The sequence below is a fragment of the Ovis aries genome, chromosome 1 (genome assembly GCF_016772045.2).
Source record: "Ovis aries strain OAR_USU_Benz2616 breed Rambouillet chromosome 1, ARS-UI_Ramb_v3.0, whole genome shotgun sequence".
In the NCBI taxonomy this organism is placed as follows: domain Eukaryota; kingdom Metazoa; phylum Chordata; class Mammalia; order Artiodactyla; family Bovidae; genus Ovis; species Ovis aries.
In genome coordinates, this window is record NC_056054.1 from 100046199 (window position 1) to 100068653 (window position 22455).

A 22455-nucleotide genomic window follows, 5' to 3' on the forward strand; every position below is an offset into this window, starting at 1 on the left:
CTGGACTCTCACTGATGGCTTCCCTGGGAAGCTGTTTTTGTCTTCTTTAAGGGGATGTGAGGAATGATTAAAGGTACTTCAGGCCTCCTTACAACCTCTCCTGACAGTCTGAACTAAAGTAGTTGAGAAGAAATAAATGGAAATTGGCCCTTGGGATTTTTGCCTGGGGAAGCCCAAGAACTGGGATGGGGGTGAGAGGAAGTGTTTTTGTATATCCTTCTCCAGAGAGTGTGAAACATCTCATATGAAGGGTGCAGTGGAAGAGTAGGGAGAGAAACTGAAATATCTGCAGGATGCTGACACAGGTACAGGTGCGTGCAAGTTCTGTGGCTGGGGGTGGGAGGCCCAAAGAAAAGATCTAAACACTTAATCACACACACACTTAATCACACACACACACACACACACACACACACACATCCAAACAGTTGGAAACTAGAACCCATTCCAGGTACAGGAGCCCTCCCTCCAGCCCAGACATCAGATCTCCAAATTAATGATTCATGTTAAGGACTTTGAAAGCTGAGGGCTGGAACCCTCTCTGTTCAGTGCAACAGTCCCATCCCCCAGCCCTCCCCCTTGAAACCCAAGAAGCAAAGATGGGTGGGGAGGGCTGTAGGAGGGAAGCAAAGGAACAGTAACTAGGGTAGGTATGCAAAATCTACCTTTAGATATGAAAAAGACAAAAGAAGGTACAAAGTAAGGAATTACTGAGCTGCTGTTTTATTGATTTTGAGTTTGTACAGAGGCAGCAGTCCTTAGGTGGGGTCCCCAGTTTTCCAGAGTGACACTCAACTCTCCTCCCCCAGCACACACACCCTTCCGGCCTCAGTTTTGAAAAGTTCCCTGTCTTGGCTGCAACTGTGGAAATAGTGAAGATATTGTGAGACAGGGAGTCCATCTGGAACAAAGAGGCATACACCTGCTAGGGAAGGCGTCCCAGAAGCCTGATTCCAGAAGTTCTAAAAGCTGCTACATTCCCCACCCCCATCTGCATTCCATCAGCCTCAATCCCTCACGGGAAGAAAATATTTCCCAAGATCTGTGGCAATAGAAAAAGGTGTGTACCACAATTTAAAAATCCATTATCCACTTTCCTTCTCCCCATCACCCTTCAGTCAAGAGCCTCATTCTATTCTTTAATACTTGAGGTGTAGGAACAGCAGAATAGAGAAAACATGAGGGGGGATGGGGGAAGATCAGAGCCAGAAAAAAGATGGGTGACTTAGATCAGCACCTAACTAGGAATGCAAAGGGGACAGCAGCTAAGTGTTAAGTAACAGGAGGACACCTCCCCCTCCGACCACCCGCCACACACCCAGTGGAGGTTTAGTGGATGGAAGGAAGGGTGGAGAGGCAAGGGTCTGTATCAGATTTTTCCATTTTCAGAATCCTGGTCTGGTTGCAGGTTTGTGCCAGGAGTGAAGGCTGCTGGGAGGGGCTGCTAGAGGAAGGAGGTGGAGCTGAGTGACTCACAAGATGAATCATAGATCCAGTTATAAGCACAGAAAGAGGCCAAGGTCCTCCCCACCCCCGCTCCTCTCTGCTACTGGCAGCCAGCTTCCCTTCCTCTTTTCTAGCACCTCTTACCCAAGTGGCCAGTAAAAGGAGGGGTTGTGGAGAAAGTCTCCAAGGAGGGTATCATAATATTCTGTTAATCCACTTAAATTCAGGGGGCAAAACAGCCTGTGATTTCTATAAAGTGAAAGAAACAGACTGCCTGTATGAGTCACTGAATCTGTAGTTGAAGGGCCTGGAGGGAAAAGGAAATTAGGAAAATCTGTGGTGCAGGTGATTCCAGGACGAGAAGGGACTACTAATTCTGTCTTCTCACCTGTGGTGGTGGGCCTGGGGCACTGACTCCTTGGAGAACAAAAGAGAATGCAGAGTCCAGAGGTGTCAGAGTAACTTGGGGACAATTATCTTTGAAATGCCTTTATTGGGAAAGATAAAATGCGACTGGAACTTTGGACATGTGGCTGTTTAGAAAGTGGTAAGAATAGCAAAAGCTAGGTTCTCAGAAGTCATTCAAAACCAGCTCCATCCTTTCCAGCTCAGTATCACTCCCAAACATACACTAAAAAGTCATTGCTGATTTTTGTTTAGTTGGTCTGTGAGCTTGTTTCACTTGAGAAGAAACAGCCAACAGCAGAGGGAAGGAACCTCCCTTCAGGCCCCACAGAGCACTGAGCTGAACACCATACCATTCCATAAAGAGACTGAATCTTAAAAAAAAAAAAAAAAAAAAAAAACCTTTTAATATCATTTTATTTTGCTGTAGAATCCAGTGTGAGGGGAAAATGTTTGGTTAAATCTTGTAACTGTCCATCAAACCAGCATAAATTAAAAGGAGGAATCTGGAGGCATGTCCTATAGACCTATTTGCTCCTTCAGGGCTGAGATGGAGAATCTAGGGTGGGTAGAAGGGGTACACTGTCTGAAATCAAAATGGGAAAAGTAAAAGCCCTGAAAATCTCCCCTCTCCAACAACAACCTCAGTAAGTACCCCAGTGCCTTGGGTTAAAATAACTAAGTGCACTTATTTAAGCCTGAGATGATATCCCTCAATTAGGATTGAGGGGCCTGCCTCCCCCCTTCAACCACACCCCCAACTACTGAATCTGGCTTCTTTTGAGAGCATGTCCATCTCCTCCCTTCCCCCCAACACAGTAACTGCACGAGGCTGCCTCTTCTACTCCCTCCCCAAATACTGCCATTTCCCAGGCAATTTTTCACCACCTTCCCATCCTACAGTGGTCTCAAAAAATAAAGCAGAACAGAATTTACTCATCCCTACAGAAAAACATCCATTGACTCAGGGTCCCTCATCTTTAGAATGCAGAGGTTATTTTCTTTTTTTAATGCCTCAATAAAGTTACCTTCCCAAATTAAAAACAAATAATTCTTAATGAAAAAGCTAAAGTGCCTAAATAACCTAACCCCCCCCCCCACACACACATTTTTTTTAAACCATTTTCACCCCCTTGGGCACCCCTCAGAATTTCCACCTTTTTATTTGAAAAGACGACCAAAGGGATTGGGTTGGTCAATTTATAAATCAAAACAAAAGCAAACATGACACAAGGTTTCCGTTTTTGTTCATTTGTCCTCAGTTTTTAAAAACAAAAGTATTAACTAGACTCTAATAACAGATCAAATCCAAACACAGCAGTCCAGTGGAGAATTAAAAGTTTCCTGGTTTTATTCTCTGGGAAAATCCCTGGTCTGTTTCCATTCCTATTGGTCCAGGCCAAAATCCTATGATATAGATGGATGCCTACGGGAAAGCTAGGTGTGCTGTGCAAATTCTAGGTGTGAGTTTGAGTCACTTTTGTTTGGGTGCATGTTAGGCGACAGAAGTTCATATGGTCGTGGTCTCACCAGTGTTGTTCTAAGCCCAGACACGGGGTGAGGTAAGCAAGGCACTCACTTCAGGCACAAAATTTAAGGATGCCTCAAAAGCCAGTGACCAAGATGCTATTTTAACACAATATATTCTGAAAATCAAAACTAATATAAAAAGAGCCACAATGAATAAAGTATTGAAATTTTAAATAAAGACAAGATTCTACTCCTCCTTGCTCAATTCAGCTTTTCTTCCCTCACTCTAACCCCAGTCCTGCTGGATCCTGTTTTAAAGATTTTGATATTTTGCTCATGATGGATTTTTTGCATTAATTTTTTTTAAATGCTGCATTAAAACAGTATTTATCTTGACTAGTGAGCTTTTGGCATCTCCTTAAGTTTTGACCCTGAAGGGAATGCTCCTCTCACACCAGCCCCAGTCCTCCCTGGAAATACAAACATACCCTCTTTTGGAACCTATCTCCTTTGACCTCATTGCTTCCTTAACACATCCATTTCCAAATAAAAGCCTAAGAATTAATAGCCATGGAAATTATTAAATCGACAATCAGATTTAGAAAATAAGTGGCTTTTCGAGTTTGTTGAGGAGAAAGGAAACTTCCTAAATTGTGAGCAGTTCCAATGAAGAGGACAGTCTTGGCTGATTTTGTTATCAAGGGGGAGGTGGGATGACAACTTTCCTGACTGGGCAGAAGCAACATATGGCAAACACAAGTCCCCCCAGCGCACACCCCCAGCCCATGTCTGCCTTGGATCAAATGTGAGGATTACATTCCACAGGATGGTTTAAGAGTACACACCTCAAAAGAGAAATCCAAATACAGAAAAATAGCCCCAATTAACACTCTAGACACATTAAGTACACTTATGCCCCTTCTTCATATGCACCCAGGAGTGTATACAATTGCATAGTTGATTTTTCCCCCCCAGAAAGAAATAATTTAAAGAAAAGGGAAGATTGGCCCAGGATAGGTCCTCCAGTTTAAAGCTCTTAGAAATGGTGCTGGCCAGAGCATAGGCTGTCCAGACTTGTGCTTTGTGCAAAATGCAAAGGAGCTCCCCCCAATACCGTGTCCACAGACCCACTCCCACCCTCTGGGGAAAAGGATGGTTTGGGGAGAGGAGGGAGACCCAATGACAGATCAGCTCATTGGGAGTAATCTGTGATCTGTGGTTATAGTTCACTAAAATATATATTTCTTTAGCTACCTCTTTATAAATTGCCCCTAACCCCTACCCCAAGTTTCAACATCAGTCCTATTATCAAAAATATCTCTTCTTACAAAGTATTTTTTTAATTATTTTAATAAACTAACCACAGATTAAGGTCAGCTATGGCTTAACAAAAGAAGCCGGGATGTTTAAGTTCATTCTCCAAAAGTAGAGAGGAAGGAGAAAGAATCACTTAAATAGGAGGGGAAAAACTCATTTTTAAAAATGTCTTTCGCTTGGTAGGGTCTTTTTGTTTCTTAAAAAAAAAAATCCAAAAAATAAGCTGCTTTCTACAGAAATGCAGCAGCAGAGGATGGTAGTGCTCTATTTAGGTTTTTGGTTTTGTTTGAAACAGTCTGGCCAAAAGTCTGTCCTCCTCCCACCCCCTCCCAAGGCGCACTCAAATGTGTGGTTATTGCTAGTAGTTAAAAAAAGATCACCTCTGTACCAATTCACCTGGAAAAAATTCAACACACACAGCTGCTCTTATCATTCTCTTGCCTTCCCCAGAGGGAACTTTTTTTGTGTTTTTTGTTGTTTTTTTTTTTTAATAAAATTAAAGTCTTAAAAAAAATCACAACCTTCTTAGCTGAGCTCAGCCCTCAAAAAGGATGAGGAAAAGATAGGGGGCAATCGGCAATCTCCTCTAGAACTAGAAGGGATGACAGATGGCTGTTTAGAAGGAAATCAAACTTCAGAGGAAAAAGATTCCCCCTTTAAGTTCTTGCCTTTGCCATCTCACTAAACCGATTTAAGCCATCCCCCTCCTAATAAGCACCCGGAAGCACACATTTCTTATCTTTCCAGATCCTTCAGAAGGAAAAATTTGTCCAACACTAAACATCTACCTTAATTCAAGTCAACAGCAAATCTAATTTCCCAGTTTCCCTCCACATTCCCAACTCCACCACCGTGTGCTTTTTTCCAACCTAAAAGAACTTTGGTCTGTTTTTTCTTTTATTGACTGAACCTCCTTTGCCAGTTCCTCCCCCAGACTTCTGCCCACCTACCCACCCCCACACACCGAATCTTCCCTTACACTTTCCCTTAGGCCTGAGATGGACCCAAGGTGTTATAACACACAATTATCATCTTTCTCCCCTTGTACCTTCTCAGTACCATCAAGTCAAGATCGGCAAAGGACCAGTATAGCCTCGAGGCACCATCCAGCCCTGACCTGCTCTTGCCAGCCTGGCAGCTCTTCAGAGTATACACACTTAAAAGAGTTTCTAGCCAGGCTCACACCAACATTACTGCATTCGCCCCATCAACATGGGAGCTGGGTCTTATAAGCCAATTAATTGAGCTTAACTTTCTTTGTTTAGCCCCCTTGCCCTCCAAGGTTTCGCATTCAGAACCTGTGCACCAGCAGCTCCCCACCCGGTTCACGTTCCCTTCTCCTCAGTTCTTCTCTGTAACAGCAGGAGCAGAAATTGTTTGTCTCAGGGTGTCCGTAGAAGCTGCAGTTCGGTTGTTTGCATTTGGTCTGGGTTGGGGGAAGCCCCCGGGGACCTCCAGCCCATCCATCTGGCTCAGGGGGCTCTCTGTAGCCGTTGCTATAGGAATCAGCCACGCGGAAGTGGGGTGGTAACGGTGCACCCCTGTGAGCTCCATCCTTGGAGTGACTGCCTGGCTCCAGAGAAAGGATGCTGTCCTGGTGGGGGTAGGGTCGCCCAGGAGGGCACTGTCTGGGGAAGGTGGCATATGGTGGTAGGCCCCCCCCACATGGCCCCCCTGCCAACTGCCTCCGGGGTTCCTGGCAGTGGACTCCACCCCCAGAAGGCCGAGGGACAGTAAAGCCACCAGGGTAGCCAGCAGAGAATGCCACTGCCTTGGATTCTGCTGGAGGGGCAGTCAGCAGCTCCTCCCCGCCATCTGGCTCTGGCTTTTTGGCTGGAGGAGGCCCACTCCCTACCCCTCCATTCATGATCTTCCTCTCTGTCTCCTTCTGCTTCTGCTCTGCCAGGAATCTCTCCTCAGCATCAGCGAGGTAGCGCTGGATCATCTCCTCCTGATACTGGTGGCGGTGACCCATCTTCAGGGTGCCAACAAAAATAAACTTCCCCTCCCCTTGCATTGCAATCCTCATAATGCTCAGGCTTTGCATCACCTCCTGGCTATACCTGCTCCCTCCATTACCAACAGACTCAGGTGTGGGCTTCTCAGATACAGGCCCATCCCCAGCTGCCTCCTCCTTGCCACCCTTCCAACTCTTCAGTGAGTTTTTCTTCTTCTTCTCCAGGGTCTCAGTGCCACTGCTTACCCCCGAACCTGTTCCCATCCCTCCAGGCTTAGAACCCTTGCTGTGCATCAGGCCTCCCATGTTCTTCTTGAGCTTGCTGCCCAAGGTTTTGCCAAAGCTGCCCAGTTTGTTAGCCACAGAATCTGCTCTCTTCTTGTCCTTTTCCCGATCTCGCTTTGACTTCTCTTTCCGCTTGCTGCCCTCGTTGCTGGCAGAGCTGCTGCCAACTGACTCCTTGTCTGACTCCCCAGACTCAGGTGTGGACCGGGGCTCATCTCCAGCTGAGGCTGTCGGGGACTCAGGCTGGGCCAGTGGAGCCTGGAAGAGACAAGAAGATGGTTGACAGATACAGAAGGGATAAACAACAAGGTCTTTCTGTATGGCACAGGGAACTATATTCAATATCCTGTGATAAACCATAATGGAAAAGATCCTGTGATAAACCGTAATGGAAAAGAATATCCAAAAAAAGAATTTCTGTATGTGTATAACTTAGTCACTTTGCTGTACAGCAGAGATTGGCACAACATTGTAAATCAACTATACTTTAATTTTTAAAAATTAAATTTAAAAAAATGGCTGACCATTATTCAATTGGCCTAGATTGAAGGAAGCCCCCAGGAACCTCCAGCCCATCCACCTGGCTCACAGGGCCTCCTGCAGCTGTTGCTATAGGAATTAACCATGTGGAGAGGGGTGGTAACACCCCTACGAACTCCTTCCTTGGAATGACTGCCAGGTTCCAGAGAAGCGCTGCTGTCATGAGGGGAAGGGTCACCCAGGAGAGCACTGTCCTTCCCCAACTCCTCAGCTCTCCCATGAACCAGGGGAAAAAGTATCTAATGTCTAGCCTTTATCTCACCTCCTATAATCTGATGCCCTTCTGTAATAAGGAGATAGCAAAATGAAGACTGGATTTTGCTCTTCTAGAACAATGTGCAACTATACAAATACATAGCCTCTGGGTAAGGTGAGAAAATATTCTGTAGACAGTAGAATGGCGTTTATTATAAATTTCTCTATGCCAGATTCTACCCAAAGTTACTCTCAAGGAAGTTCTGAATAACCACCCCAAGTCTTAACCATTCTGCATCCACTTTCAGACATTCAGCACCAGAGTCCATCAGTTGGCCCTTGCTCCTGTGTTCCTGTTCTATGGATAATGACATCCTCAGAACCTACTAGATCAGGAGCTCTTTAAGCTATTCTGTCTCTCCTAGTGCCCAATACAGAGGTCTATGTACGGAGGGCTTAGAACAAAGTAATAACAATCTCAAGTTCAAGAAAACTTTTCCTGAAGAATATGTTTAGTATCAGAAAGCAGAGCCTGGTTGTTGAGAAGATGTAAAAAACAAAGGGCACTAAACAGGTAGAAAGGCAAGAAAAAGTCTCTTTTGGAATTTATCTGGTATTTTCCAGTTACTCCTAATATTGAATCATAAGCCACTATCCAGAAGAGACAAGGAAGGAGACCACCACCAGACGTCCTTGTTCTCCCTGACGTGGAAAGGAGGGCATGCCAGAGTGGAGTGGGAGAAGCCTCACCTGCACATCGGAGGACACTGGGATCCACTTCACGTTCATGTAGCCATGCAGCAAATGCAATTTGACCTCTAGGGATAGGATCACACTGTGAAAAGGAGGAAAAAAAGAATTTCAAAGAACTGTGGCCTTTAAAAAGCAAAGCAGTGCGATCCAGTTGGGAGGCAGGGTGGGAGGAGGCTACATGGCTAGGAGCTCAGGGCTGATCTGAATTATGGCTGCACCAATTACTAAGCTTTATCACCTTGAGCAAGTCACTTCAACCTCCCTGAAACCCAGTAGGGGTTGATAATGAGTATAGATAATAATATCTATCCTGTAGAGCTGTTGTGAAGATTAAAATAGTATTGAGAAAGGGCCCAGCTCAGGGCCTGGAAAATAGGAAATATTTACGAAACAGTATATTACTTAGAAGGTGCTTTTGATAATTAGGTGAGAACTTACTTAAAAAGTCATAAACTCTTTTTTTTTAACCCCATCTTCTCAGTTGGCTCCAGTTTCAGGAGCCCAAAGAAGGCAGCACTGGATAAGAGGTGAGGAGGGAACTTTTACGCTCCTAAGCTCTTCACAGAAAGCTGTGGAAGCAGGAGGAAGCCAATTTCAGGGAAATGGGGGTAGGGGTGGGGAGAACGTATTTTTCTTGCCATTTAAGTTCCCCCCCCAAAAAAAGCAAAAGTCTAGAGCAAATGATTTTGGTCAGCTATTTAAAACCCTTCTCGTTTGGGCTGCGAGAAGTGTGATCCGATCATCTTGATTCTCTGACCACTGTTCTGGGGTTCTGTAAGAACACTCCTCACGCTATAAACACATGCCAGGATTCCCTTCTGTTTCATGGGGAGAAAAAGCAGTGGCCAGAGTCCAGGGGCCCACTCTGCCTCCCACCTCTCCGTCTTCCCAAAGACACTAGAACTAGGATGTGACCACCTTCGCCCCTGAGCTGAGGAAAAGTCCCGGGAGACAGACACCGCATGTGGAAGAGATCGCAGCTACAAAGCAGATGGAAAGGCTAGACGCGCCTCACCTCGCCAATCGGACGTTGTCGTTATCATCTTTGCCCCACTCCCAGCCCTTTCCAGGGTCCACAGCAAAGTGCAAAGGCAGCAGCTTATGCTCTGAATCTGTAAGTGGGATCACAGCTGGGGAGGAAAAACACATTTAATCAAGGAGTCTTCCTGAGGAAAGAGGAAGGCAACTGAACACAGACTGACTCCAGTAAAAAGGCAGCTGAATTATACCAAAGGTCTCTAACTACAGTCACATCTCAGTTCTTAATGATGAATTGTCTTAGCAGAAAAAAATAACAGGCAGGTTTCCCCTTTACTCAGAACACAATTTAGGCCACTTATCTCCATGAATTCCCACCAGTCAGCTAGCACCCATGATGTTCCTGCCAATTAAAGTGAATTCAGGGAATTCAAAGTCATTATTAAGGCAAATAGAGCAAAGTATCATTTGGAAAGTTCTTGACCTTAATGTATAAGCTTCTTTACTCCAGATCAGGGAACACAGGCTGAGTTTTCCCCAAAAACCTTTTTTTTTTTTTTTTAAACAAAACAAAACAAAACTCTGTTTATCTTCGAGCTTAAGAAAACCGCGTCAACACTCTGTCTGGGCTTGCACGTCACTCAGTTCCTTCCTCCTACATCCTCTCTCATTTCAGTTCTTCTAAGTGAAAATAAAGCAGACCACAAGACACCAGAGACCCAGACACCATTCCGCACCCTGTTCCTTGGCATTCTCCTTCTGCTCCATGGACACAAGTGCAGAAAAGTGGGCCTGATCGTAGGCGAGCACCAGAGGGGAGCGGTGACACTGGCTGGCTGGAACCTCCAAGGGCAGATAGATTCCCCCAAAGGGAATAGGGGCGAATGCTGCCAGAAATCACAAAGATTATTATTAAGGCTATATTCTTGCCTAGTGGGAAATCTCTCCACCCAACTATGTCAATTGAAGCCCCCTTTCAGTCCAACCTATGTTTAATAATTCTTTCCTAAGACGTTTCATCAATTAACCTCAACTGCTTTACTCTGTGAGAATTGGGCATTGTTCTAATTTACACCGTGTTTTTCCGCAAGGGTCATATATCCCCCTTGCAGACAGGGCTGCGCAGGGTAGAGTGAGGACTGCTTGACTCACCTTCCCCCCCAGAGTCCCTCAGCATGGTGTCTGCCACGACGACTATGGGCCTCCGAAGCACGTGGGCAAGGACGAAGACGTGGAATTCTTCTAGACTCTCATACACAGGCTCTTCTGAACTCTCCACCCTAAAGTTGTAGGAGGGGAGAGAATGGAAGAGATGCAGTGGAAGGGAGAGGGAAGAAAACAAATCAAGAGACCTCAGAAGACCAGTTCTGCAAAGAGGGAAAAAAAAATGTCCATTTCCTGTTTTCCATTCTGAAGGGTGCCATGGACACAGATGATTATTTTTACGCTAGCGTGGCTATTTCTACCTCCATTTCACAGAGGAAGAAATTCAAGAAAAGAAATGTGAAGGTCTGAGGGTTAAAGCAGTGCTCAGAATTGGGATGTAATCCCTCTTAATACCTATCTGGTTCAACAACCTTCCTCTACTCTCTTTGTCCAGTAGCTCAGTATACAACTGTGTAGCCTCATTCTGCTTATTACTTTACCCACCACAACCACCCACACGTCACATTCATCATGTCCTATCAAAAAAGAAAAACAAAAAAGGAAAGAAAACAAAAATCCCTTCTTCATGTTCCCTTACTTGAAGAACAGCCTCACCCATCTATTGACTAATACTTAGTAGCTTAATCAGAAATCTGTGAAATATTTACTGTTCTTTACATCGCATCTTCAATTAATCACCTGGCCCGACCAATTCCATCTTTTAAGTGCCTCCTCTGGCATATCTGCAGCCACCACTCTTGCTCATATCCGTGTCCCCCTCTTTCCTGGACTATCATTACTCCCCTCAAGTTCATCATCCATTTGGCTGTCACTGTGCTCAAATACATCAATTTGTTCCTGTTACTCACATACTCACAATTGAGTGGCTTCCTGCCCCCTGCTTCTACTGCTGCTGCTGCTGCTAAGTCACTTCAATTGTGTCCGACTCTGTGCGACCTCATAGACAGCAGCCCACCAGGCTCCCCCGTCCCTGGGATTCTCCAGGCAAGAACAGTGGAGTGGGTTGCCATTTCCTTCTCCAATCCTGCCGCCTAGAGCAATCTTATTCAACACTGGGTGCTTGCTACAAATGCAGATTTCTGGGCTACGCAACTGTACTTCCTTAGGGTGGAGGTCCAAAACTGCATTTTAAATAGATAGCCCAAATTATTCTTATACACAATAAAGTTTGGATAGGTTATATTTTTTAACTTTTTACTTTAGAAAAATTTTTAAACATACTCAAACTAGAAGGAATAGTACACTAAACTCTCATATATCCATCATTCAACCTCAATAATCATAAACATATGGTCAATCTTGTTACACCTAGACCTTGATATATTACCCTAGGGATCAGCCCCCACACCCACTCCACCCCACCAGAGTATTTTGGAGCAAATCCTAGATATCATATAATTTCAACCATGAATATTTCAGCTTCAATCTCTAAAAAATAAAGACTATTTTTAAAGATGTCCACAATACCATCAATATCACAATTCTCTTTTCTTTGCCTTTATTTATTGAGGAACCAAATCACTTGTCCTGCAGTTTCCCAAAGTCTGGATAGAATACAGTTTCAATTCCTCAGTAGGGCACACAAAAATCTGGACTGCCTAGCTCCATCTATCATTCAGCATCACCTATTCTGTATTCTGGCAATACTGAACCACCTGTGGCTCCCAGAACATCCCACGCTCTTACACTCTTCTGTGCCCTTGTCGTGGCTTCTCTCCTGTCCTTCTGTCCAACGCCCTCTTAGGACAAAACTCTCTGGACACTGGGGACTCAGCAAAGATTACTTTCTGCTCCTCCAGTTAGACACACTTACCCACCACAGCCGGCTCCATTGGTACCCAGATGCATGCGGGGTTCACTTGAGGCCAGCTTGATCAGTTCATTCCATTCCTTCTGCCACTCGTCCTCTGTGTATACCAGCCCCGACTGTGTGAAAGACAGGCAAGGTATATTAAGCAGTTAGAGGCTAAGTTCAAAAGGAAATAGCCGCTCCAACTCACTGGTGTTATTCCACTCTATGCTCCTGTCTTATAATTTGTAAGCACTTGTCTTACAATTTGTACACAAAGTCCAGTCTCTTCTCCCTGTTATAGTCAAGATCCATGAAAGAATAATCTATGATCACCCTTACACTTCTTCCATTCTTTTCCAACCCACTGTAACCCAGCTTGTTTCTGCCCTCCAGCCTATGCCCCTTACCCCTACACACTACTTCCCCTAACTGACTGGCTAAAGACAGTGACCTTCTAATTGGCCAAATTCAGTGAACTCTTCAGTTCTCATCTTTCTCAGCATTCATGTGGCATTTGATCTCCCCCTTAAACTTTCTTTTCCTTCAGCTCACAAAACACTACTTTCTCCAACCTCTCTGAACTCTATCTTAAAAATATTGATGTTGTGTCAAATAATTTTAGCCTTGGTTCCATCCAGGTTATCTCTTCTACTATTATAATCTCATCTACTGCTATCTACATGCTCAGGACTCAGATATCCTCCTCTCCAGCCCAGACTTCCTCTTCATTTCTATGTTCACATCCAGCAGCCTACTGAAGGCTGTCACCTGCCCATGACTACCTTACACTCTGTTCTGTCAAAACGGAACTTCTGCCGCTTCTAAAACTTACTCCTCCTGTTTTCTAACCTTTGTAAGCAACACTAACGATCACTCAAACACCCAATTAGAACTACCAGGGAGTTACTGATGACTCCTCTCCTTTCACCCATTCCACACCAGGATCCTTTTAGTCAATAACTATTAAGCATGAGCTACTGTAATAGATGCTGGTTTCACTACTTCTAGTCATACATTGTTATGATCCATTTTCTACAATGCTACCAGAAAGATTTTTCTAAAATTAAAATCTGTGGGGAGGGAGGTGGGAGGGGATTCAGGATTGGGAGCTCGTATACACCCGTGGCAGATCCATGTCAATGTATGGCAAAACCAATACAGTATTGTAAAGTAAAATAAAGTAAAAATAAAATTAAAAAGAAAAACTAAAAAGCTGATGATGTTTGCTTCCTGCTACAAATTCTTTTAAGAATCGTTATTATCTATTAGATAATGATGCACTCTTTAAGCACAGCATAAAGACTCCACTTCCTGGGCTCTGACCTACCCCTCTAATATCATTTAGTTAGTCATACTTCCTTGAATGCACCATGTCCTTTTATACTTCTGAGCTTTTGTCTAGGTTTTGCCTCAACAGCCTTCTGCCTGAGACAACCCACTCCATATCTACCTGGTGAATAATCTCTCAACTGTCAGGAAAGAACTCAAGTATCATTCCTCTATGAAGCCTTTCCTAAATCTCCCTGGTGCATCAGCCACTCACCGCTTCCTTTGTGCCCTCCCTGCTGAACTGCTATACAGACTTCTATCACAGAAGTCATAACTGGTTACTTTGCTGTAATCATATACTCACATATCCATCTCCTACTACCACTCTTAAAAGGCAGGACCATGTTTTAAGCAATATGCTTAGTGCTTACCATGTGATCAGTAATCAATAAATACATGCTCAGTTAAACTATAATTTTTATCATAGCAGTGGAAGAAATAGTACAAATAGTCTTAAAATACTATATTGGCTTTAGGATGTATATGATGGTTTGGAAGAAAGTCTATCTTGTTAATTGTATTTGGCCTACATAAGTGTTTAGAAAAGTTTATACTTTTTTTTTTGAGTATTTATTTATATTTGGCTACACGGGGTCTTAGCTGCAGCACTCAGGATCTTCGATCTTCTTTGCAGCATGCAGACTCTCAGTTGCAGCACATGGAATCTAGATCCCTGGCCTGGGATCAAACCTGGGGCCCCTGCATTGTGAGCTCGAAGTCTTAGCCACTGGACCACCAGGGAAGTCCCAAGTTTATACTTTAAACACACATTGACAGAGTAGAAAGAATCACACTAGAAACATGAGAAGTATCAGAACAAATGTAAAAGGAATTAAAGAGCTATTGTGAGCATATTTTACTTTAATAATAAAAACAACAACAAAAACACAACAAAGCTATTTTCAATTTGTATAATTCTATAACTTTTTCTTTCAACTCAAAGTAAGACGAATGCACTATTTATATATGGGGCGCTCTGTTCACTCTGATAAATGGTCCCTGATACACATTCCCGAGGCTCTGTCTCCCTCTTCCTCTCATCTAGTTTCGCTGCTGTTTCTATACACACAGCCACTAGGTGGTGTACCCTTCTAGGCTGAAAATGTTCTTACCGGGTTTTACCACCATTTTCAACAACAAAACAGGGAGGCCTGGGAAATCAAAACCAATTTAATTTGTTTGGTGTTTGGTACTGGCTAAAAGTAGCTCCCCAGTCCACCTCCCTTTCCCCACCCCCACTATAGTGCCATAAATCGTCTAAGCTAAAAGAATTACCTCATTCCCATATGGAGCTTTCAACGTGTTGAGCAAAAGGAGTAAAAAGACTACTCCTTCAATATCTACTATTCATGGGGCATGTATTTCCATTCAGGGACTTTGAGAGGGAAAAGGTGGCTGACCAAGAACAAAATTTCAGAATTTCTGAGTCTCCTGGCTAACTACCATCATCATGTAACCCCCGTTTATTTTGTTGGCTCTACTGGGTCTTTGATGCTGCGTGGGCCTTCTCTAGTTGCAGCGAGGGGGGCTAACTCTCCAGTTGTGGTGCACAGGTTTCTCACGGTGGTGGCTTCTCTTGTCGCACAGCACTGACTCAGGCACGTGGGCTTCAACAGTTGCTGCACCTGGGCTCCAGAGCGCTGGCTCAGTAGTTGTGGCTCAGGAACTCAGTTGCTCTGAGGCATGTGGACTCTTCCCAAAGCAGGGATCGAACCTGTGTCTCCTGCATTGGCAGGCAGATTCTTTACCACTGAGCCACCAGGGAAGCTCCTAACCCCACCTTTAAAATAATAACTATAAAGAGCTTAATATAGCTGGAATTGGTATCTATCCTCTGACTGTGGCTGTCATGTCTGCTTAACTAATGGCATGATCTGGCTTGGCCTTTTCCTGTCTGAAGTGATCAAATCTAAGGTTCAGGTATCAGTGCAGTTCAGTCGCTCAGTCGTGTCTGACTCTTTGTGACCCCATGAATTGCAGCACGCCAGGCCTCCCTGTCCATCACCAACTCCCGGAGTCCACCCAAACCCATGTCCATTGTGTCAGTGATGCCACCCAACCATCCCATCCTCTGTCGTCCCCTTCTCCTCCTGCCCTCAGTCTTTCCCAGCATCAGGGTCTTTTCAAATGAGTCAGCTCTCCACATCAGGTGGCCAAAGTATTGGAGTTTCAGCTTCAACATCAGTCCCTCCAATGAACACCCAAGACTGATCTCCTTTAGGATGGACTGGTTGGATCTCCTTGCAGTCCAAGGGACTCTCAAGAGCCTTCTTCAACACCACAGTTCAAAAGCATCAATTCTTCTACACTCAGCTTTCTTTACAGTCCAACTCTTACATCCATACATGACTACTGGAAAAACCATAGCCTTGACTAGATGGACCTTTGCTGGCAAAGTAATGTCTCTGCTTTTGAATATGCTGTTTAGGTTGGTCGTAATTTTCCTTCCAAGGAGCAAGCATCTTTTAATTTCATGGCTGCAGTCACCATCTGCAGTAATTCTGGAGCCCCCAAAAATAAAGTCTGACACTGTTTCCACAGTTTCCCCATCTATTTGCCATGAAGTGATGGGACCAGATGCCATGATCTTCGTTTTCTGAATGTTGAGCTTTAAGCCAACTTTTTCACTCTCTTCTTTCACTTTTATCAAGAGGCTCTTTAGTTCTCCTTCATTCTGCCATAAGGGTGGTGTCATCTGCATATCTCAGGTTATTGATATTTCTCCCAGCAATCTTGCTTCCAGCTTGTGCTTCATCCAGCCCAGCGTTTCTCATGATGTACTCTGCTGCTGCTAAGTCACTTCAGTCGTGTCCAACTCTGTGCGACCCCATAGATGGCAGCCCACCAGGCTCCCTCGTCCCTGGGATTCTCCAGGCAAGAACACTGGAGTGGGTTGCCATTTTCTTCTCCAATGCATGAAAGTGAAAAGTGAAGTCACTCAGTCGTGTCCGACTCTTAGCGACCTCATGGACTGCAGCCTACCAGGCTCCTCCATCCACGGGATTTTAAAGGCAAGAGTACTGGAGTGGGTTGCCATTGCCTTCTCCAATGATGTACTCTGCATATAAGTTAAATATGCAGGGTGACAATATATAGCCTTGACGGAATCCTTTTCCTGTTTGGAACCACTCTGTCGTTCCATGTCCAGTTCTAACTGTTGCTTCCTGACCTGCATTCAGGTTTCTCAAGAGGCAGGTCAGGTGACCTGGTATTCCCATCTCTTGAATTTTCCAGTTTATTGTGATCCACAGAGTCAAAGGCTTTGGCATACTCAATAAAGCAGAAGTAGATGTTTTTCTGGAACTCTCTTGCTTTTTCCATGATCCAGCAGATGTTGGCAATTTGATCTCTGGTTCCTCTGCCTTTTCTAAAACCAGCTTGAACATCTGGAAGTTCACGGTTCACATATTGCTGAAGCCTGGCTTGGAGAATTTTGAGCATTACTTTACTAGCGTGTGAGATGAGTGCAATCGTGTGGTAGTTTGAGCATTCTTTGGCATTATGTTTCTTTGGGATTGGAGGTTCAGGTATAGTGTGAATTCAACAGCAAAGAAGATAAACACTAGGCTGGCTTTAGCTCAGCCAAAGAAAAAAAAAGAACTCCACAAAGTCCAGCTCAGCTCACCAGAAAGCCAGGGGGTTTGGTGTCAATAAAGAATGCTATTTACTTGGTCTTGCCCCTGTGCATTCATTTCCCTCAGGAATCTTCTGGGGCAGACTGGCTAATCAAAGACCAGATTCTGATCTTAATATCATCCTAATTTTAACAATTGAGCTCATTTTTGAGAAAGAAACATAAGCCATTCTATTTCCATGTTTTAAATCTTCAGAACACAAAATTCTAATAATAAAACATTCAAACTCATGCTTTTACAGTTTTTTAAGAAGTAAACTGAATTTATGAAAAACAAATGGTATATTGGCCCCAATTTTTTTTACACATTTACATTAATAAGAGTTAAAAACATAAGTCCTTAAAAATTGGTCTAGGCTTATTGTAAGTAAAAAACCGAAACAACAGAAAAATCCTACAAGCTTGTTGTATTTCATTTTGCAAAAGACAGCCACTAAAGGCTTACTGAGTGCCTCATCAGGAGAAGCACAGCATTAGATACCTCCTCGACAGGTCCCACTTCCCCACACCAGTTCTCATAACTCTATCAGAAGGCATGTACCCTCTGGTGGTATCTGAATATCAATAGGATTGTTAAGAGTAACACTGGCCTAAGAGCACCTAAGTAGGAGACATCTCCTACAGGAGGCACTGAGCAGTCCCTTACGTAACTCTGGGAAACAAGGTGCTCCCACCCGGGCTTCCTCACCTCTTTATTCTGCTGAGTTTGCTGCCACCTCCAGCGCCGTTTTAATGCTTCCTTCTCGGCTCCCTTATCCATCAGTGCATACAAAGCTTTCCGCAACACCAAGTCTCGATCGTGGAAACCCCACATCCCTATGGCAAGAAAACATAATGGTTAAGACACCTTTTGTATTGCTTCCCTGGTGGCTCAGTTGGTAAAGAGTCTGCCTGCAACGTGGGAGACCTGGGTTCAATCCCTGAGTCAGGAAGATCCCCTGGAGAACGAAATGGCAACTCACTCCAGTATTCTTGCCTGGAGAATTCCATGCACAGAAGAGCCTGGTGGGCTACAGTCCATGTGGTCACAAAGAGTCAGACACGATTGAGTGACTAACACTTTCACTTTCAAGACACCTTACCTTGACTCAACTCCACTTAATTACGATACACAGATTCTGGCATGAAGGATATCAGGCCTGAAGCCCAGGTTCAAAGAAACTCCTGCTGTAACTCAGCAGAAAGGTAATCAGGAAAGAAAAGACGTTCCTACTATAGAGGCTCAGAAACTTTTGACAGCCTAAAAGCAGAGGATAGACCATAGCCTACAAACTCCTGACAAGAAGACTTTTTAAAGTCTTTATTGAACTCGTTACAACATTGCTTCTGTTTTGTTTGTTTTTTTGGCCATGATACATGTAGGATCTTAGCTCCCCAACCAGGGATCAAACCTGCACCCCCTGCATTGGGAGGGGAAGTCTTTAACCACTGGGCAAACAGGAAGAACCAGAAAGCCTTTACTCTTGATACCAAGTCTAACAAATTAAAATACAGAGTAGGAATTCGCTGGCAGTCCAGTGGGTAAGACCTCCATATTTTCACTGCCCCACACTCTCACTGCTGAGAGCCTGGGTTCAATTCCTTGATGGGGAACTAAAATCCTATAAGCCACATGGCTCAGACAATTTTTTTAAAAAGCTAAAAAATAAATAAAACACAGAGTAGCAGCAGACAAGATGGGTCTGACACATTCAGAATCAAAGCTTGAGGAAGGGTTGGAAAATGGGGACATTTTTTTAAAAAACTAAGGAGAAAATGGCACCCCACTCCAGTACTCTTGGGGTCGCACAGAGTCGGACACGACTGAAGTGACTTAGCAGCAGCAAGGCAAATAATACACTGAATTTTAAATAGGCATATCAATTTAAAGTAAACAAGTCAATAATTACGTAGTATCTTTGTATGGTGACAGACGGTAACTAGACTTAACACAGTGATTATTTTGAAATGTATAGAAATATTTGAATCACCACACTGTGTGCCAGGATATAACAGCATTATAGGTCAATTATACTTCAAAACCAAACTCACAGAAAAAGACATCAGATTTGTGGTTACCAAGGGCAGGGGGTAGGAGCAGGGAGAACTGGATGAAGGTAGTTAAAACGTACAACATTCCATATATACAAGACTAAGACTACTGAGCTCTTAGGATGTAATGTACAACATGATACATGTAATTAACACTACATTATACATGAAAGTTAAGACAGTAAATCCTAAAAGTTATCATCATGAGGAAAAAATAATTCTTTTTCTATTTCTTTAATTTTGTATGAGATGATGGATGTTCACTAAATTTACTGTAATCATCTCACAATGTATGCAGGTCAAATCACTATACTGTATATCTTAAAACTTATACAGTGCTGTATGTCAATTATATCAATACAACTGGAAGTGAAAAAAAAAGAAAGAAAAAGAAAAATACATTATTCCAGATTAGACATACACAATCTAGAGGGCTGGGATGGGGTGGCAGGTGGGAGGGAGGTTCAAGAGAAAGGAGACATACATATATACCTATGGCTGATTCATGTTGATGTATGGCAGAAACCAATACAATACTGTAAAGCAATTATCCTCTAAGTAAAAATGAAAACTAAAAGGTACATTAAATAAAGGTTCATTAAAAAATAATATTAAAATAAACAAGTCTCATATGGGTCTGATGAAAACATATCTTTTTTATATACCAAAAGAATGAATTTAAAGTAGAATTATATACATACACAAACAGTATACTACTTGCTTTCTGCTGTTTATCACTTTTAAGGGTTAATTCTCAGAGTGAGACTTGTGCTAAATCCCGTGCTCTCCATACAATTTCTCAACAAGAGTGAACAACCAGGACAGGGCTCTCTTTTATCTTCTCCTGCACCAGCACACACACATACATACACCTTGCTCTGAGCCATCACTTCTAAGATCAAGGTTGGTTGGCTCAAGTCCTTCACATGCGATTTAACTATTGCTTCCTTTCTGTGAGGGAATGAAGGGCCAGTCTCATGACTCACCAAGAGAGGCTGCGTGCAAGAGGCAGTTTCCATCTCCAGTAGTTGCCAAAGGAAGGAGCCTTTGACAGGTGGGGTCCACACTCACCCACCAGTTCAAACGCCCTACAGAAACACGAGGAAAGGGAGATGAGCAGATTATACATAAAGCTCTCTACTTTTTTACTTCTAATACAAGACTCCAAGCTTGCCTCTTCTAGAAAGCCTACCTAGAATCAAACCACCACTCTATTACTCTGTGTATCTTCTTCACTTATATCTGGTTCATTAAAATTTGGGGAGTATAATTGGTTAGATTAGAGGTTCTTACGTGGGGCCAATTTTGTCCCCTGAGGGACATATGGCAACATCCTGAAATATGTTTGGTTGTCCCAAATGGTGAGGGGGATGTTACTGGCATCGAGTAAGTAGAGGCCAGGAAGGCTGCTAAACACAACACACAAGGCAGCTCATACAACAAAGAATAATCTGATCTTAGATGTCAATAGTGCTAAGACTGAACAACTCTGGGATGGATGATGAGGCCAAGGTCATAGACTGCAATAAAGATTGGCACAAATCGATCATCAGTAAAAAGAAAATCAACCCAACACATATACTCAAAGTGTCATGCAAGTGTCATCTGCATATATGACAGTAAGCATGTCAGCATGCATGTGGTATGATTTTAAAGACATGAGCAATAAAATAAAATACTGAAAACACCTAAGAAAAAGAGTCTCAGTTCTGTAGTCATCCTACAGTTGCCAACCTGTTACTTATATAAAGAAAATATTGTATGAATGATGCTTAACAATGTTCAATTACTGAAAAGTCTACTGAAAGAAAAACTGGCCTATAACCATACCAGACAAATGACTAACTACTTAAAAATTATAAATAGATGTGCATGATTAGTATGGAAGGGTACAAAATGAAAAATAAGAGTTTCCTTTCCATGCCCCCAACTCCCATCCCCCAGACCCTCCATGGGAGTTAATACCCGACTAGGTTTCCCAGAAATCCCAGCTGCCTCATCCATTATACCAACTAATTTTAACAATAATTTAAGACAAACATAATTGTAAAGGTAAATAAATCTTTGGGTAAAAAGGTTTATATAAATAAATGTGACTTAGTTAATCACCACTGTGTATCATCTACAACACTGGTTCTTTCTGTTCGCAAGGTGCTCCAGAGCCAATTATAATTCACTTGTATTTTTATGTATTGATTTTTAGGTATTGATTCCTAGGCCGTTCACATGTGTATCTGGTTTCCCTTCCATCAAACAGGAAATTTCCGGAGCCAAGTGTCCTGTTTGTGTCCTTTCTTTAACTTGAAGACGCGCCTAGCTCAGTACACATCTCTGACTGACCACTGAGTTTGACTGCCATCAATCAGATCACAGGCTTAGACTGGAAGCTGCTGGTCAAGCCCAGCCCCTCGGCAGAGGGGTGGAGGAGCACCGGGAAGGAAGCACTCACTGACCTGCCTGCTCCAAGGCAACCAGCATGGACTGCTCGATGAGGTCTCTCTCTATGAAGCTGCGAAAGTCTTCATTGTACACAGTGAGATCTGGAAGCTGGAAGGCACAGATGGGCATTTCCAGGGGGTGCTCACTGCTCCCCCCACCCCCACCATTGGAGGAGACATGGGACCGGGCCAGGGAAACAATGCTGGAGCTGGCGTGGGAGATGCCCCTAGACAGGCGTTTTTCTGCAATGAGAAATGGAGTCACCTTAGAACAGACAAAACCCACTCAAGAACTTTCCACTCATGTGGTGATGGTTACCTCTTGACAAGGTTTCCACTCAGGGAAAAACTGTAAGTCTAACTGGCTACCAAATTTCACGACCCTCTTTCTCATGCCAAATATAATTGTGAAATATACAAAGTGGCATTTTCTCAGGCACTCACATTAGCACCAAATATACAGTCCTCTTTCTACCCTTTTTGGAATTTGCCTGAACTTCTTCTTCCCATGACACTGTCTTCTTCCACTTCCATTTCACAACATAATAGGGACCTATTCATTCGGCAACTTGGTCATTGTTTGGTGAGAGGAAGACGGAATAAGGAAAACAGAATTCCATTTGGCTATCAACAGACTGAGTCAAATAATCTTGCTGATAAATCTCGGAGAATGTAGAAAAAGGATTTCCATTATAGAAAACTAATGACATATGTATAC

General features: G+C 43.4%; 1 protein-coding gene across 2 annotated transcripts in view; it reads right to left on the minus strand.

Annotated features, from left to right (window-relative positions):
- Positions 1–700: 700 nt before the first annotated feature.
- The window catches only part of OTUD7B (OTU deubiquitinase 7B), a 59989-nt gene continuing 38234 nt past the window's right edge, over positions 701–22455 (minus strand). Inside the window, exons 4-12 of one of the 2 annotated variants that reach the window (XM_012180358.3) lie at positions 21753–21980; positions 20286–20387; positions 17957–18084; positions 12327–12439; positions 10499–10626; positions 10084–10233; positions 9384–9498; positions 8366–8450; positions 701–7138 (exon numbers count right to left, since the gene is read on the minus strand). In XM_012180358.3, the coding sequence (XP_012035748.2) occupies positions 5930–7138; positions 8366–8450; positions 9384–9498; positions 10084–10233; positions 10499–10626; positions 12327–12439; positions 17957–18084; positions 20286–20387; positions 21753–21980 (2258 nt within the window). In that variant the 3' untranslated portion in view covers positions 701–5929. The remainder of the gene's footprint in view (positions 7139–8365; positions 8451–9383; positions 9499–10083; positions 10234–10498; positions 10627–12326; positions 12440–17956; positions 18085–20285; positions 20388–21752; positions 21981–22455) is intronic. The other variant, XM_060413766.1, reaches the window with a different exon arrangement.